General features: G+C 41.6%; 1 protein-coding gene and 1 pseudogene across 1 annotated transcript; both read right to left on the bottom strand.

Annotated features, from left to right (window-relative positions):
- Positions 1-7,315: 7,315 nt before the first annotated feature.
- Positions 7,316-8,150, bottom strand: LOC129486783 (ADP-ribosylation factor 1-like; annotated as a pseudogene).
- Positions 8,151-16,547: 8,397 nt separating this feature from the next.
- LOC129486784 (neuropilin and tolloid-like protein 2) lies at positions 16,548-16,970 on the bottom strand. Its single transcript, XM_055287193.1, has one exon. The coding sequence runs from the start codon at positions 16,968-16,970 to the stop codon at positions 16,548-16,550; it is 423 nt and encodes a 140-aa protein (XP_055143168.1).
- Positions 16,971-19,374: the final 2,404 nt, after the last annotated feature.

Genomic DNA, 19,374 nt, shown 5'->3' with positions numbered 1-19,374 from the left:
GGTTGAGACAAGAAGATGAGGGTTCCCAATTGACCACGGAAAGGCTCTCTTTTCTTGAGTTTGGAGGCTGGTTGACCTTCCCAGTGTGTTACTAGGTCAACATGTTATCTCTTTTTTTGTACCTTAAACCTCATTGTGACAGGGGCTGGTTTTCTATGTAAACCAGATACTCCACATATGCAGGGACTTTGGATTCTGGTCTTTCTTTGCTAGACTGTGCTTATCCAGTTGCAGGAGTTGTGTGTTTCTCTGGCCAGGCTCCTGAGAGTGCAACAGGTGCTCTTGGGTAATTGTCCCTCCTCTCCAGACGCAGGCTCAGTCCTTACGCATGGGTCCCCGTGCCCTGGTCAATACTATATAAATGCCAAGGCTCCCTTTTCCCATTAGGTAATATAATTTTTCCAAAGGTGTCTACCTGCCCCATGCTGAGACAATTGAATTTCTTTTCTGGAATTTGGACTTTGGAAGAGAGAAGCAGAGACTGGGATTCACACATATAGCTGTGCTGACAACAAAAGCCAGCAAAACATCGTTGAGTTTACTCAACCACTTGACACACGCAAAATATTCGATAAAGGTTTACTTTATTATTGATATTATTCTTTATAATCCTTCCAACAATCCTGCCATGTAACTATTTTCTCATTCTAAGGATCAGATGAAGAGCTCAGAGATTCAAAATTCATCCCAAGGCAGAGTAACAGAGCTAGAACCCAAATCCTGCTCAGTCTGCTTGCAAAGTCCCTGCTCTTGCCATTGCACCTTGAGCCTTGTTTGCTGGTAGCATCATGACCCACCTTTACAGTGCAAGTAAAAATAAGAAGTATGCTCACAGATTAGCTTTGAGCGATAGAATCCAGGCACAAAAGAGCACATACTGTATGTTTTTAAGTTCAAAAACCAGCCAAACTTTACTATGATAATAGAAGTCCAGTTGTTACCTTCGTGAGGGGAAGGGGAGAAGGCACAAAGGGACGTTTCTGAGATACTGGTGATATTCTGTACCTTGATTTGAATGCTGGCTACACAGGAATATTTACTTTGTAAAAATTTGTTGAGCTGTATACTTAAGATTTGTGCACGTTATTGCTCTTGTGTTTGTTATATATCAATAAAAAATAAGAAAGGAAGAAATGAGAAATAAACTGAATTTAGGGAGGAAAACTGCCCCCTTTCTCTCACCGTTTATATTAACCAGACTGTTTTTACTCATTTTACTAAATTCAGTAGAAAACATGATAGCTTTATTCATTTTCCTGTACCTTTTTCAGACTTAATTCTTAAACATCTCTCTCATATATATGGAAATATATATGTATATAAATATAATTGCAGTCATCAGCTAGATGCCAAGTTTTCTATTTCTGTCTTTATTTAGTAGTAATCTTAAGCTTTTTACAGCATAATTATCAACTAAATGGCAATTGAATTTTTTTCCTGATATCCTGTCTTCATATTTTCAATGACCCAATTTGTTTTCTTATCTTGTGAGTAAGGCCAGAAAGCTATAATGACTGTTAATACTCTAGAAATTAACAACCATTATTATTATTTTAGCCCACTTATTTATTATGTTTAATATATTTAATGAAATTTTTAGTAAAGTATAATACACATAAAGCCACACAAATCCTAAGTGAGAACTTGATGAATTATCCCAAAGTGAGAAGTCCTAGCCAGAGCAATCAGGCAAGAGAAAGAAATAAAAGGCATCCAAGTAGGAAAAGAAGTCAAATTCTCTCTCTTCACTGATAATATAATTCTATACCTGGAAAACCCTAACAACTCCACAAAAAGGCTCCTAGAGGTGAGAAATGACCTCAGTAAAGTTTCAGGATACAACAATATATAAAAATCAGTAGCATTTCTATACACCAATAATATTCAAGCTGACAGCAAAATCAGGGATATAACCCAATTTACAATAGCCACACACACACACGTAAAATATTTTGGAATACATCTAACCAAGGAGGTGAAAGATCTGTACAAGGAGAAGTACAAAACACTGCTGAAGGAAATCATGACACAAACAAGTGGAAAAACATCCCACACTCATGGATTAGAAGAATAAATATCATTAAAATGGCCATACTGCCCAAAGCAATTTATAGATTCAGTGCTATTCCTATCAGCTATTTCTATCAGAAAAATGACCACCAACATCATTTTTCACAGAATTAGAAAAAACTATTCTAAAATTCATATGGGATCAAAAAAGAGCCTGACTAGCCAAGCAATTTTAAGCAAGAAGAACAAAGCTGGAAGCATCACACTACCTGACTTCAAACTATACTACAAGACTACAAAAACCAAAATGGCATGGTACTGGTACAAAAGTAGACACATAAACTAATGGAACAGAATAGAGAACGCCAAATTTGCATACCTACAACCATCTGCTCTTCAACAAAGTTGACAATACCAAGCAGTAAGGAAAGGACTCCCCATTCCATAAATGGTTCTGGGATAGCTGGCTAGCAGAAGAATGAAACTGAACCTCTACATTTCACTGTATTTAAAAATTAACAAGATAGATTAAAGACTTAAATGTAACACCTACAACTGTAAAAAACCCTGCAAGATAACCTAGGAAATAACATTCTGCACATATGCCCCAGCAAAGATTTTATAATGAAGATATCAAAAGCAATAGCAACAAAAACAAAAATTGACAAATAGGACCTAATTAGACTACATAGCTTCTGCACAGCAACATATACTATCAACAGAGTAAGCAGACAACCTACAGAATAGGAGAAAATATTCACAAACTATGCATCTGACAAAGGTCTATCCAGAATCTATAAGGAACTTAATTCAACAAGAAAGAAACAGTCCCTTTAAAAAGTGGGCAAAAGACGAACAGATACTTCTCAAAAGAAGACATATTTGGCCAACAAATACATGAAAAAATGCACGACATCATTAATCATTATAGAAATGCAAATCAAAACCACAGTGAGTTTACCATCTCACACCAGTCAGGATGGTTATTATTTTTTAAAAAGACTAGATGTTGGCAAGACGGCAGAGAAAAAGGAACACTTAGAAACTGTGGGTGGGAATGTAAATTAGTTCAGCCAATGTAGAAAGCAGTTTGGAGATTTCTCAAAGATCTTAAAGCAGAAGTGCCATTTAATCCAGCAATCCCATTACTGGGTAGAAACCCAAAGGAAAATAAATCATTCTACCAAAAAGATACATGCACTCATCTTTCATTGCAGCACTATTTACAATAGCAAGGACATGGAATCAACCTACATGCCCATCAACGGTGGACTGGATAAAGAAAACGTGGTATATATACACCATGGAATACTATGCAGCCATAAAAACGAATGAAATTATGTCTCTTGCAGCAATGTGGATGCAGCTAGAGGCTGTTATCCTAAGCAAATTAATGCAGAAAGAAAAAACCAAATACCCCATTTTCTCACTTATAAGTGGGAGCTGAATATTGTGTACTCATGGACATAAAGATGGGAACAGCAGACACTGGGGACTACTAGAGGGAAGAGGGTAGGATGGGAGTGAGGGTTGAAAAACTGCCTACCTGGTATATGCTCACTACTTGGGTGACAGGGTCATTTGCATACCAAACCTCAGTGATGTGCAATTTACTTACCCATGTAACAAACTTATACATGTACCGCATGAACCTAAACAGTTGGGAAAAAAAAATTATACCAAAGTGAGCATACGTGTGTAACCACTACTGAGGTCAAGAAAGGGAATATTTCTAGCTCCCTGGAAGCCCTTTTTGTCCCCCTTCCCAAACACTATCCTTTATTCCTCCCCAAGGCAACCACACCAGAGATTAGTCCAACGTGTTAGAACATTATATTGAGAACTGAAACCTCCTGCAATCACAGTGCACTGTCTGCATTAACATGATTTTATCATTCCAAAAAATTCTTGCTCAGGAAAATAAAGTTATAGGTAATCTTATTGTTTGTTTCAGGTACTTCCCCTAGATTCATTTATCCAGACAATAAGCCACTCTTCCAGACATCATCAAACCCCTTCTCAGGACAAAGAGTAGGTTCATAAAATGAAGAGCCTGTGTAAGATTGCTGCTTTCCCTTCCTTAAATGTTTGGTGCAATTTACCAGTGAAATCATCTGTTCTTTGTGGGAACATTTTTCGTTATGGATTCGATTTCTTAAATAACTAATAGCAGTATTTGAGTCATCCATTTCTTCTCTTGTTGCTTTCAGTCAGTTGTGTTTTCCAAAGAATTTGTCCAGCTGAAGTTACTGGTATAAAGTAGTTTATTACATTGCCTTATTCTTTTTTACTGTCTGTAGAATGGGAACTTACATCCCCTCTTTTATTTCTAACATTAACAATTTTGTTTTCTCTGTATTTTCTTTATTACTTTTGGCCTCGTTCACTTTTCTATTGCTTTCTATTTCAATGATGTCTGATCATCTCTTTATTTCCTTCCTTGTAGGTTGAGTTTTCTTTTCCTAATTTTTTAAGGTAGAAATTTAGATCATTCACTTTAAAAGCTTCCCTTTTTTCTCATATCAGTATTTAAAGCTGGAAATTTCCTTCTAGATACTTTTTAGCTGTATCCCACACATTTTGACATGTTTTTTAAATCAGTCAGTCAAAAACATCTTATAATTTTACTATTAATACATGGCTTGTTTGGAAGTATGTTTCCTATTGCCAAGTACTTGGAGGATTTTCTAGAAGACTGATTGTTATTAATTTCAATTTCAATTTGGCCAAGAGCATAGTCTGTAACATTTTAATCTTTTAATATGTATTGAGACTTATTTTATGGAAAAGCATGTGGTGTATCTTGGTGACTATTCCTCATACCTTAGAAAATAATCTGTATTCTGCTGTTGTCAGTTGGGTATAAATTATGCAAATGTCAATTCATCAAAATTGGTTGATAGTATTGATAGTAGTTGCTCATTCTTCCACTAGCTACCAAAAGAGGAGGTTACAGTTTTCAACTATTATTGTCATTTCTCTATTTTTTCTTTTAGTTTTGATCAGTTTTTGCTTAATGAATGTTTGTGATTTGTGTGCATATTTACTTTGGATTGTTATTTATTTTATTTTATTTTTTTGGTGAATTGACACTTTCAGTATTTAGGAATTAGAAAATTAATTTTTAGGCCAGGTGCAGTGGCTCACACCTGTAATCCAATCACTTGGATCACCTGAGGTCAGGAGTTCAAAACCAGCCTGGCCAACTTGGTGAAACCCCGTCTCTGCTAAAAACATAAAAAATTAGCTGGCGTGGTGGTGCACACCTGTAATCCTAGCTACTCAGGAGGCTGAGACAGGAGAATCGCTTGAACCTGGGAGGTGGATGTTGCAGTGAGCCGAGATTGTGCCACTGCACTCCAGCCTGGGCAATAGGGCAAGACTCTCTCTCGAAGAAAAAAAAAATTAGTTTTTAAAAAGTTTGAAAATAAAGTCCCCCTTTATCTCTAGTAATACTCTTTATCTTGATACCTACTTTGATCATTTTTTCCAATAATTAAGGTTTCACCCTGTCACCCAGGCTAGGGTGCAGTGGCACACTCATAGCTCACTGAAGCTTTGTCCTCTCCGGCACAAGCAAACCTCCCACCTCAGCCTTCCAAGTAGCTGGGACTACAGGCACATGCTCCCACACCCAGCCAATTTGTTAATTTTTTTGTAGAGATGAGATCTCCCTATATTGCCCAGGCTGGCATTGAAATCCTAGGCTCAAGTAATCCACCTGCCTCTGCCTCCCAAAGTGCTGGGATTATAGGAGTGAGCCACCATGCCCAGGCAATTTTATTCTATAGCTATAATTACAGTGCTCGTTTGTCCAAATGAAAACAGAAGACAAATAACAAAACTGTTGATTACCAATCATGTCTTAAAAGCAGTAAGAGGTTCCATAACACCCAATAGACCAGTTCTAATGTTTTCCCTAAGATAAATTTAGCAGCTCCAGCTTCTTCAGTGTTTATCAAAATACAAAAGAACAAAGTAGAAGTTGTCTTTATCAATGGCAGATCAGACTCCAGCAGGCTGAGAGAGAGCAAGCTACATCACACATGGAGATGGGGTGCTCCTGAGGGGCTGTGGGTTTAGATGGGCAGCCTGCCCAGCTCGCATGTGCTACGGCCAGTGAGGCCCCAGACACCTCGCTCGTGTGTCTGAGCAAGCGTGAATGCTGGGGACAAAGGGCCCATTTTGGCCTCATGCTGTCTAAGGGACAGTGGGGCCCTGCATCCCCCAAGCTGGCCACAGCAGGTGAGCAGGTAGGGGTGTCGGCCTGGGGAAGAGTGAGATGGCCATGAGCTCCAAGCCCAGCTCCTAGTAACCTTGGGAGCACAAGGACAAGCACAAGGCTGTGGAACACAGGGTGACCCACGGACAAGTGAGTTGTGGGGATCTCTATTGTGACCATGCCAAACTGACTGTGGGCCACTCCACTGCCTCACATTCCTGAGGGGAACGACTGAGCTGGCAACTCAAACTGCATACCTAGGCTAGGCAGGTCTCTCTCCTTCCCATGTGGTCAAGTTTTCTTGGCTTGGATTTTTAACTGTTTTTTAAAATGCACTGAGTTCTGGTTAAAAACCAACCACCTGGCCAGGTGCGATGGCTCACACCTGTAATCCCAGCACTTTGGAAGGCCGAGGAGGGTGGATCACGAGGTCAAGAGATTGAGACCACCCTGGCCAACATGGCAAAACCCTGTCTCTACTAAAAATGCAAAAATTAGGCAGGCGTGGTGGCTCGTGCCTGTAGTCCCAGCTACTCAGAAGGCTGAGGCAGGAGAATCACTTGAACCCAGGAGGCAGAGGTTGCAGTGAGCTGAGATCGTACCACTATACTCCAGCCTGGCGACAGAGTAAGACTCCATCTCAAAAAAAAAAAAAAAAAAGAAAAAGAAAAAAAAGAAAAAACAAAACAAAAACAACCAACCACTAAAATGGATCTGAACACATCTGAAAAGCCAGGGGTACACCCTGCTCTCCCCACACAGTGACTCCTGGAGGCCAGATGCCCATGGGCCTACGTCCCTCCCCAGCTCTGAACAGTGAGTTGATTTCACTTTTTACAATAAAAGCTGAGTAATATTGCATAGGTAGGAGTACCAGAAACTGCCGTATTGGAAATAAAAACTATTTACATTAAATAAAAAGACTGGCCGAAGTCTGTGTCTTCCACATTTACAGCACAGTGAGATGCACATGGTGACTCAACCACGGAGGCAGCTTCTGGCACTCACACCATGAACTACACATTTGCTACATGAGAGTAAAGTGGAAGGCAAGAGAAGGAGTGAGAGGATGGGGGTTCGTGTTCACTTCTGGTTTGGGAGCTGCTGGGACAGCAGTCCAGTCCTTCACAGAGTCTGTCGCCGCTGATGGTGTGGGTGGCCTGAATGTACCAGTTCCTATGGTGTAGGGAGTGAGCCCCAACGTGTCTGTAATCCCAGCTGCGTTCTTGGTGTTGGGGAGGCCCTGCTTGTTGGTGAACACCTGGAGGACTGCATCCCGAGATTGACCCCAGCTAGCATCCTCATGAGCCCCTCCTGGGCCTCGTCCATGAGCTCTCTGTCATTGCAGTCCCCCACGAGGATCAGGCCTTTTGTGTGCTGGAAGTAGTGGCCTTCCACATCCCACAGGATGAAGCTAATGTTCTTGTACTCCGTGTTCTCCACGCTGAAGTCTAAGGTGGGGACGGTGGTCATAATCTCGCCCAACTTCAGCTTGTACAGGATTGGCGTCTTCCTTGGAGCATCCAGGCCCACCATGATAATGGGCACTTCTTTTTTTTTTTTTTTTTTTTTTTTTTTGAGACGTAGTCTCGCTCTGTCGCCCAGGCTGGAGTGCAGTGCCGCAATCTTCACTCACTGCAAACTCCGCCTCCTGGGTTCACGGCATTCTCCTGCCTCAGCCTCCCAAGTAGCTGGGACCACAGGCGCCCACCACCACGCCCGGCTAATTTTTTGTGTTTTAGTAGAGACGGGGTTTCACCAAATTAGCCAGGATGGTCTCGATCTTCTGACCTCGTGATCCGCCCACCTCAGCCTCCCAAAGTGCTAGGATTACAGGCGTGAGCCACCACGCCCGGCCAATGGGCACTTCTTTTGTGCCAAAAAAGCCCTTTAAGAAGTTGATGAAGATGTTCCCCATGCTTGAAAGTGGGTGGAAGGACGCTGGCCAGGGACACCTCAGTGGCAGCTCCCCCAGCCAGGCATTGGTTCCGCTCCCTACTTTGATCTTAATAGAAACACAATAGTTCTCTTCTGCTTATTTTTTCATAAAATTTTTTCTATCCTTTTGCTTTCAAATTATCTGTGCTCTTGTGTTTAAAGTGCATCTGTTATAGACAGCATATACTTGGATCTTGCCTTTTAAATCTAGCTTGACAATATCTGCCTTTTAATTACAGTGTTGTTTCGTCCATTTTTATTTAATATAATTATTCACATGGCTGAGTTTAATGTTTTGCAGTTTGTTTTCTCTTTGTCACATTTGTTTTTTGTTTGATTGTTGGACCTTCCAAAACTAAGCAAAGAGAGGATCACCTTAATCAAATCAGGGATGAAATTATTAGAAGCCTCAGTCCTTGGGAGGGATGTTCTAGTTCCTAGTTGCTGTTACACCTAAGTATCAGCCCTTCATATTTTCCAACTAACAGTCTTGAATATGTTCCCAAGCTGCTCCTTTTTGGAGGGCTGTGAGCCTTATTTTATTTCTCTCTAGTCCTGTGAGAATCCCCAAAACCCTACTCAGCTTCCCGGAAGCTCAGCTTTTGCTTTTGGAATCAGCAGCCAAATTGAGCAGTAGAGGAGCTGCACTTCCTGGCTTTACTGGATCTTGTCCTGTAAGCTCTTTGCCTCGGTAACTTTCTAATGCTTTCATGGGCATTCTTCGTATTTTGTTTAGGTTTTTTTTTTAATCATCTTCAGCAGGATGGTTGGTCCAAAACAACCTAGTCAGTATTGCTGGAAGCAAAACTCATGATTATCATATGTTATTATTTAGAGAAAAAACAATTCACAGATGTCATGACCTCATCTGGTAACGTAGCCTGTATAACTTAACTGCTGTATAACTTGGATAAGTCATTGCCCTGCCCTGAGTCCTGAGTTCCAACACTGGCCACTCAGAAACATTTGGTCTTTTGTATGTTTTTTGGGATCTTGCAGGGATTAACTCCAAAAATAATTTTGTTTTGGTAGTTGTTTGATAGTTTTTTAATTCTATGGAATTAACCTGCATTATTAGTGATTATGTAATTAAAGTTCTGATGCAGTTAACAATTTTTATTATCGGGAAGGGTCAATTCATTTGATGTAATCACAGCGTGCTATCAAGAGCAAAACTTAATTTTGCTTTGTGCCCATATTTCTCCCTAAATATTATTTATTTGCATTTAACTTATTTTAGCTTAACAGAGATTTACCCAACCCTCTAGTGACATTTTCAGGACATGATTTTAAATGACACCTGTTATCCAGTCCCATCACTTTGTCTTATTTATATCGTTGTTTCCTCAGGATTGGAATAAGTGACATGTCATGATTTATTTATTTATTTATTTGTAAAGTTTGGTTTAGGGAGCATTGCATTGGAAATATACAAGTAAATTTGGTTTCAAGCATCCTAATCTGTTTTTCACTCGATGAACTGAGATTTTGATTCCTTTTTAATAAAAAAGGGGGGAATGTCATGTAAGAAAGCACCCAATGAAAGCAGAACCCAGAAGGAAGGATGAGGTGGGAGAAGCTGGCTGAGAGGGAGAAGATGTAGAAAAACTTTGAGAGATCAAGTTTGTCATGGAAAGGGCAACGGGCTGGGAGCTAGAAGACCTGGGTCCTAGTCTCAGGGCTTCTGGCTGTCAGACTTTGGATAGGTCACTTCTGCCAATGGGAAGCTCAGGAAGGTGAGGGTAGGGAGAGCAGTTCTGAGCAAAGTCCATGTCCAAGGGGGGTGGAGGGTCTCTTTACCCAGTTAATTCTGAAGGTTTCCAAACAGTAGATATCCCAGGCTTTCCTTGCATGTACCCTAGGATCAATCTACCAGTAACTTCCTATCTCTAGCCCTCAGTTTCCACATGTATAAAATAAGGAAATTGAAATCAGTAATGTTTAAGGCCTCTTATAAGCCCTAAAATTTCAAGACTTTGAAAGGAAATTTTAAGATCTTACCCAGCTTTAGAAGTTTGGAGGACCTTTGAAATTGATGCAAAATTTGGTGTGTCATGTGTATATACAGATGTGCATTTTTCTGGGGAGAGGGTTCTTAATGTCATCATTAGGTTCCAGGATGTTCCATGAATGCAAAAATATCAAGAAACAAATGGAAAATTAATGTTAGTAATTTAATTATAATACTCTAACAAGCGTCTTATTGAATAGCTTCTGAGTGTTCATATGGGCACATAGATGAATAAGATGCAGTTCATGCCTTTGAGGAATGGTTAGTCAACAAATCATCAACAGAAGTTGTATTGGTTCTCCTGGGATGTGTTGAATTGGGTCAAGAAATTCTGGGTCCTAGTCCTAGTTCCTGTAATATTTGGCTGTGACGCTGACCCTCAGTTTGCTCAACTAAGAAATAGATTTAATAAAACATATTTTGCTCCCTCCTTAAGGTGGTTCATTCGATCTATAGGTTAGAGCCATGTTAGGTACAAGGGATACAGCTGTGAATGAAACTGAGTCTGCCCCATGGAACATAGATCAGTTGGTAAGCTATGGATTTTATTTTCCTGGGATAAATGTTACACTGTGGGTGAGAAGTGAGAAATAGATACTGTTATCCACCTCAGACAGGAGCCTGAATAAATGGCTTTATTTTCTCTCCTTTTTATATTAGATTGAACTCAGAGAATAAAAAAGCATCTAGACCACCAATTTGCCCACTATGCTTCCTGAATACAGAGAGATAACAGAGATGGGAACTGTGAGGTTTCTCTAAGGGACAGCCATATGTATTTTGCAAAGTGATCTCTGGGCTTTAGGAGATACTTTGGTTGGAGGATGCTGGAGGCAGCTGCTGGGAACTGAAAAGGATTAAGAGTATATAATGATGCTCCCAAAATGATGGGTTGAGCGTGGGATAAATGGCATTATTTCAAAAGCACGTAGAAATAACTATGTTACTAATATTTTACAGACTTCTAAAATAATATAGGGGCATCTCTATAGGCCAGAAACAGAGAAAGAAAACAGTAAACCATCAGCAGTGTGTATATTAGGGACAGACACTTAAATGAATATATTTAATAGTCTATATGAGATAAAAGAATGAATAAAATTCATTGATTTTTGAACAAGGACAGTGATTATGAAGCAAGAACAAGCAGTTAATTTGTTATTTTAACAAGTACAGCATTCTGAAGATTATAGAAGAGTAAATCTGTAAACTCTAAGGTTAATTATTAAAAGATAAAGAGGTAGAAAAGATGAAAGTAAAGATAAGTAGAGGGGACAGAGCAAGAAGATACAACCTACCTTCAATAGGGGTTAAAAAAGATAAAATAAGGTGCTGAAAAGATGACATGGGAAAATTTACTGCCTGAGAAATTCCCAGAACTGAAGAAAGACTTGAGCTCTCAGAACAAAAAAAATCTGTGAAATGGAATTAAAAAAAAATCAAAAACAAAACAAAATGAAACCTGGGCACAATGTAGCGCTGCTTCAGAATAAGCCCCAAAAGGGAAACCTAACAGCTACCATAGAGGAAAAGCAGATGACCTGCAAAGGGGTACAATCAGTGCCATCAACTTCTCAGGAGCCACATCAGATGCCATGAGACAATGAAGAACCAGCCTCAAAGTGCTAAGGATATGTATCTTTGAACATGAAACTCCATATCTAGCCAAGTCTGTGTTTTAACAAGCCTTCTAGGAGATCCTGAGGCAGGCTGAAGTTTGAGAACCCCTAGGCTGCAGCATGCTCTCCACAGACATCTAAGGGAGGACTTTTCCATTCTCAATGACTCATTACTAACTCCTTTGCTCCTGCAAATGCCTGAAACTTGGCTTGCCAAATTCTGCTCACTTTTGCTAACACCTGGAGTGGGTGGTGTAACAGGGATATATCTTAACCTAAACGAGTGAAATCACAAGGGGGTTGAGTTTCAGACATTTGTAAGGTAGGTTGGAGTGGGACAAGGAGGGGCTGAGATAAGAGGCATTATTTGGGGATCCAGATGGCTTTCCAGCAGCCACCCACATTATACGAGATGTTGCTTACTTGGGAATCGGACTTGGTCCGTGGGGGAAGTGAGTCATCCTTATCTTCCCTCAGCCTCAGTACTCTAGAAGTGGAGGCTCCTCTGGCTGAGCGTATGTCTATGTGTTTAATGATTTCTTTGCACCAAGACAGAGCTTGGAAGAAAGTTTGCAATAAATGTATATGAAGGGCATGAGACCTACTTGCTTGGTTTTCGAAAGGTTTATTTTCATTCTTTCTGGGAGATGCCCTGAAGGAACTCTTTAGAGATCTTTCCTGCCAGCTAGTTCAGGTATTTACTGTCTGGCTTTTCTAGCTCTGAGTCCAGTTTTCTGCCTGAAGGACTTTTGTCATTTTTAAAGTGTTTATTTTTCCCTTTAGGTAAAAGTGAAGAAAAAAAGGGACTTTCTATCAGTTAGCAGTGGAGAAGTGGTTTAAAGCTTTGCTTTTCAAACATAGTGGTGATCAGACTTGTCTCCTAGGGACCCAGAGCCCGGAACTAAGAGGAGTGGGTGGAAGTTGGTCTGGAAGCCCACAGCATCACTGTGTACTATGCCTCGGGCTCAGTCCCAGGTTAGATTGTCTTATTCATCTGAGAAGGAAATGCGTTTTGGATGGAGGGATGAATGAATAAGTGTTTGTGTTTTCTGGTTGATTTGGTTTCTGTTTCCTGGCACCTAAGGCAAAATGATCAATCCCTTGATAAATACTTTAAAATCTTTGTATAACATCCTATAGCATACAGAGTGCTTCTATGCTCACTGTTTTTGACTGAGCCTGCCAGGGGCACTCCGAAACTTGGAGAAAATGTGTCACCCAGTTCTGCCTTTGGGACAAAGAAGCTGAGTCTTGGGAACATTTAAAACTATACATTCAGGAAGGTGCTGAATCAGGACCAAGAGTCTGTCTCTTTAGATTTTCTCCTCAGTTAGGCAGGTAATGGAACAAATTCATCTACCTTCCATTCAGGGCAGGGGAAGGAGAGAGTTTACTAGAAAACCACAACCATGAGAGTGATAACATCCTTGCTGCTATGGAGAAAATGAATTATCTGGTCCCTGCTTAGCCCCTGTGCCATTACCAACTGGTAACAACCTGGAGGCAAGGGGAATAAGAATTTGTCATTTTAGTCTCCAACATTAATTCCTTGAAAGGGGTCTGAAAACAATAGAGAAAATTGTATTTTCAGCCATGCTTGCTCAAAAAGTAACGCTATTTAAATCAAAGGCATAACATTAAATCACAATTATAATTCGATGAAAGTACCTGGAGAGGAAGAGGATAATGTAGTGTGGGTTTGGGGAGAATCAAGACTAAATAGTCCCTGTTGATTATGATAAAGAAGGAGAGAGTGGTGAAATAGATACTTCTGGAAAATTGCAATGCTACCACTGTGTATCCAAAGGCTACACAGGGTAAATTTGGAATCCATTTTTCATTTTTCTTACTAGTTGTTCTGTACTGGTTAATAAATATAACTTTGCCTCTCACCCCCATCTGGGGTACAGGAGAAAGTGATCAAAGGATCATATTTTAAAAATGGGTTTTATTATTTAAATGACTGGTCTTCTCTTTTTTATTCCTATTGTTTCAAAACAGTTGAGTTCTTTTTTCTGATTACCATGCTACAGATGTTTATCATAGAAAGTTTGGAAAAAACAGAAAAGCATAAAGAAAGTAAAAATCACCTGTAGTTCCACCACACAGACAGCAGTAATATTAAGGTGGTATTGTATTTACATCTAAAATTTCATCCCCACACCCACACACAATCCACTAATTACCCAAGTTCTCATCAGCCTAGGGTTGCTACTAAAGCCACTTCAGGAAGAAGCCCTTCTTTTCTTCTCTTCATACCCTGTCCTCTCTTTGGAGGGACACATTACCAAGGCTTAAGGAAGGTAGTGACCAGTGCATCCTGATTTGCTAGGGACTTTCTGGTTTTCGCATGAAAAACCTTACATCTTGGGAACACTTCAGTTCTAGGCAAACTGGGATGGCAGGTTTACCTCTATCTCCTCCTCCCACCGCATCAGCAGAAAGCAAGACTGATTCGGTCCTGGAGAGCTGGTGGGAGGCTGGCACTTGGCGGCCATGTTGCTCTGCTGAGCAAGGTTAATGTGCTAAGGTCACTGCTCATTCATCTCAGGGCTCTTGCTTCCTGTTGGGTCTGGGCCCAGGCACAGTGAGCCTCATGAGCACACCATTCCCTCCCTGCCTTAGCAGCACTTAAAGCAAAAAGGCAAAGCAGTGGATTGGTTAATAAGTTAGTCCTGCTATGCTCGTCCATCTACCTTCCATTCAGGGCAGGGGAGGGAGACAGTTTACTAGAAAACCATGACCTTGAGAGTGGTAGGGTCCTTGCTATTATTGAGAAAATAAGTTCTCTGGTCCCCGTTTGGCTCATCGTGCCCATTGCCCACTGATTACAACCTAGAGGCAGGGGGAATGGGTATTTGTAGTCCCATCTCCAACACACAAGCGCCTTGATGTGCAGATCCCTTTAAAGCAATGAGAAAACTAAGGGTTTTTGATGTGGATGCTAGGTTGACTTCTAGTGTAATGTAGCTCATTGTAGTATTACCAGACATGAACTGAGTGCTTTGTATATTGTGAATTGAAACATATGAGAGAAATTTTTCTTTGCTGGGGAGACTGATTAGAAAATCAGTGAATCTGGGTAGTAATGGCTTGTGATTCTTACAACAAGTTGGTGGATTTCCTAAGGGCAGGGTACGACTTGAGTTGGTGGCTCTGGCTCAGTGAAGGCTGAATCAAGGTCAAACAAAGATGAGGCCTCTCACTGGAACCAGCTTTGGCAGTCGTGGAGCAGGCGTGCTAGTGTACTATCTTCCCTCTCCTCACTTTTGCCTCTATAGTTCCACCATCCTCCCTTTTCCCATACTTTATCTAGACACCTGGCACCAGCCCTTAAGGAACTCTTCAAGCCCTAACCATGCTTCCCATCAAAACTGACTGTCCTGAGGTCCCTTCCCTCAGGGGGTGGTACAAACAGCAATGACGAATTGAGCCTGCCCATCTGGGTGAATTTAGTGTCTTGGCAGCTCCTTCTGCCTATGCCCAAGGACCCCACCCTCCTCTAAGAGCCTGGCACTGATATTCTCTGAGTAGGAGTTTTGCTGCATTCTGACTCCCACCTTCACTTTGTCTCTTCTGCCTCTTTCTGATCTTCCACGTTCCATCCTGTCTCCTTCTCTGCTTGGGAACTTCAGAGTCAAGGTCGAGTTGGATGGTCTTCCTGACTGGTTTTGGTCTCTACCCAAATTTCTGAGATCTTTTTTTTTTTTTAAACTACCCCACATCTCTTGATTCCTGCCCAATCTTCAAGCATTCTAAACCACCAAGGCCAACAGCACCTGAGAAACCAGCAGAAGCCCATCTCTGGCAGCCCTACCAGCCGGCCCATTCTCAGAGCAGAGAGCAAGGAATGTGCTTGGTTCCCAAGACAACCATCTCAGATTTAGAGGGGGAAGCTGTTCAGGGACAGAGCAATAGGTTTCTCGACTGATTCCTTTCACTGGGGTTCTTGTGGGTTAAGAGATGGGCCCCAAAGGGAGGGTAGATATGGAGCCAGGATGTTAGATCACACAATGACTGGAATTTGTTCTGTCTCTCTACAACACAGAAAGCAGTTTCATAGCCACAATCTCTATGCTCACACCAAAGTCCTGTGGGAGGGACAGCCATGGGCAGGAGGCTGATGCAGGCAAAAGAGCATCAGCTGTGAAGCCTAGCTGTTCAGGGTTCAAATTCTGACCCAGTGAGTCCCTAGCAGAGTAACCTTGGCCAGGTACTAAACCTCTCATCTAAATTGGGGAAAATGCCTTTCTCACAGGGTTAGGAAGATTAAATTATATAATGTGTTAATACACTCATCAGGGAATGTGGCCTATTAAATAATAGGTGTTACTACTATGTCTTTTTTTAAAGTTTATTGTGGGATCAGAATATTGACAGAGCTGTATCAGTCAAGAGCAGTATTCCCCTTGCTAAAACTAATAGGCAGCCCAAGCCTGGCTCCATCCAACCACCTCTTCCAATGCTCTTTAACTGGTGGTGCTTTATGACACCAAGCAATAGATGATGATTATTGTTTCCACTGAATAGAGTAAGTTCCTTGATTGGTTTAACATATATAGACTGCCTGAGGGAATAAAAATATCACCATACAATAGGTTAATGGTAAATCAAGGTCTTTGTAGTTGTGGCGGGAGAAAAGGGTTAGCTGCTGGAAACAGTATGGTGCCCTGGAGGCTGCTTACATACACACTTAAGAATTCTTGTCACCTTTAGCAGAAAATTAGAATTCAATGGATATGAATGCTTATGCAGAATCTTCTCGTTCCCTGACATAAATTTCGCAGGGACTCTCCCCCATTACTCGATCTTCTAGGGACTGTTCAGGGCACTTGTGTCCCTGTTTGAAAGTGTAACTACTTTTCTTGAAGGTGCTATTAAATGTTTTCATTGGCTGTGGTTGTGCAAAGTCATTTCGGAAAGGAAGTTCCATGGAACTGAGGTTGGCCCTGCTTTGTTTGACGCTGGAGGTCAGCGACCCACAGTGGTGGTCATGGATGCACTGGGAGGTGGTGGAGGAGCGCCGCGTCTTCTGGTAGTTGTTCAATTCTTCTGACAAGTCTGCCAGATCTGCAGAAATGTCTTTGTCCCTTAGCGAAAACAGTTCATAATAAGGAGGATCAAACATTTCTTGGAACCTGGTTTTATGAAAAGCAGTTTTGCAAGCCATGACCTTTTCTTGAGGCTGTTTCACTTGTACTAAAACAAATAATGAGAAGGACCAAGACAATCTCTGAAGTAATGCCAATAATGGTCCCATGAGTTTCAGTGATTTGTTCAAATAGTCCCGCCTTTTCTCTTTTCTTTACAATGATTTTCATCCCAAGGGTATACACAATTTTGGACACCATTACAGACTAAAGGATTGTTGATGCACATGTTGCTATGGCAAAAGACAGTGCCGCCTGTGCAGGCAGCTGATGATTCAGCAATTTTACTTTTAGCTATATACTCCAAAGAATGGAAAGCAGGAACTCAGTTACTTGCACACCAAAGTTCACAGCAGCATTACGCACAATAGCCAGAAGGTGGGAACAGACAAGATGCCTACTGATGGGTGGGTGGATAAACAGTATGTGTTATGCTCAACAAAGGAAGTAAAGAGAATTTGAGCTAAGCCGACTACCTTCATCTGCCCACATTTGTATTACTCCTGTTTCTGTTTTAAGCATTCCATCATTGGCCACAGTGCCGCAAAACTTGGCCTTCAGGTTTTCAATAGAACTGCTTTCGTCATAGACTGCAACAAAGTCTCTATTGGATTCATTTGAGTGCTCCATTGGATAATCTAGGAACTTCAAATCCTAGCTTTTGGAGTGGCTTTCATGGTCCCGATGCAATCAACAGTTTGGCCAGGTTTTGTATTCTCTTCTTGTTGTACCTGACTAGAGCACACTATTCCATCGGCTCCCGAGAGCTCAAACCCACAATCTCCTAGGTAAGTAAAGTCTGGATCTGGAATAAATGAATATTAGTTCATCAGAACTAAACTTAATCCACGTGAATCTCCCTGTTGATCTGATTAATGGAGGGTTTTTCATGCCTCAACAATGATCTATAAGGGGAGAGAAAGCAAATGGCCCATCTGGAACTTCCAAGGGATCAAACTGACACTCAAATGATGGCTCTATATAATAATGTTCATCAAAGCTCGATTCTTTCACATGGAGCAGCTTCCAAAATGTAGATACACTCCTTGCTTGGTGGATATAAGACAGGATAATTTGGTGAAGCAAAATGACCTCATTGCTGGTTTGAACCCAAATATCACACTGGATTGCAGGAATGTGCTTGATTCCAACATTTTGTCCATCTTTGAGGGCCAAGCAGAGCCCCTCCAGGGCCATGTTCCCTAACTGCCGGGCGTTTCGCGAGGGGCTGAGGCTGCGGCAGCGCTGCTCCGTTCCCATCGCTGGCTAGCAGCTGCCTCCCTGCAGGGCAGGCCTCAGGTCCTGCGGCCTGCCATGCCGGAGGGGCGCCACCTCCCGCCCTTACGCACACCCCCCATCCGCCCCGCCGCGATAGGCGCCACCTCCTGCTCTGCGGCACCTGGCACCTGGTCCCACATACGGCCCGGGGCGGGGCAGAGGAGTGCGGATGCGCTGAGTGGGATCACTGAAGTGTTACCACTATATTTCAGATAAAGAAACTGAATCCTTAACACGTGAGTCATTTGTACAAGGTCATATGGCCAATTCGTAGCTAAGCTGTAACTCAAACCCTGCCTACTGATGTCTTACAGCCTTAAAAGAGGAAGGGAGAGAGGAAACAATGTGTCTTAAGCTTCTGAAAATAGCTGTCGGTTTCCAGAAGATTGTCATGCAAGACCCAAGCCACAGGTCTAGGTGTTAATATCCTTTATTGAGCCCTCACTGTATGCCAAGAATTTAACTTTATTATCACATTCTTCATGGTTCACCTACAAGTTTGGGGCTATTACCCCCATCTTTCTATCTCAGAAGGAAGGTTAAATGTTTGAACTTAGATTTAAATCCAGTTCTGTGATGTTAGTGGCTTGTTCTTAATCACTGTGCATGGCCTCTCCTTATGGGCTCACATGCTGTAGTCCTTGCAGGGGTTATGATACAAAGCAGGAAAATAATACTAAACTTGGAAAGAGGCAGAAACCTGGTGTTACAGGTGGAGACAGGAGGCCTAGGGGAAGTCAAAAAAGCAGCTTTGGTAGGATTTGACCCTGGGGAGGACACACTCCTGACCTTCCTTTTTCTTTTTTTTCTTTTTTCTTTTTTTTTTTTAAATAGAGTCAGAGTCTCACTCAGTTGCCCAGGCCACAGTGCAGTGGTGCAATCATAGCTCACTGCAGTCTCAAATTCATAGGCTCAAGCAATCCTCCTGCCTCAGCCTCCTAAATAGCTGCGACTACAAGTGCTCACACCACCACCCTTGGCTATTTATTTTATTTTTTTGTAGAGATGGAGTCTTAAAATGCTGCCCAGACTGCTCTCAAACTTCCTGGCCTCAAGCGATCCTCCTGCCTTAAGCCTCCCAAAGCTCTGGGATTACAGGTGTGAGTCACTGGGTCTGGCCCTTCTTCTTTCCTGTGTGCTTGTTCC

The sequence above is a fragment of the Symphalangus syndactylus genome, chromosome 7 (assembly GCF_028878055.3).
Source record: "Symphalangus syndactylus isolate Jambi chromosome 7, NHGRI_mSymSyn1-v2.1_pri, whole genome shotgun sequence".
NCBI lineage: Eukaryota > Metazoa > Chordata > Mammalia > Primates > Hylobatidae > Symphalangus > Symphalangus syndactylus.
This window is presented reverse-complemented; position numbering and strand designations above follow the sequence as displayed.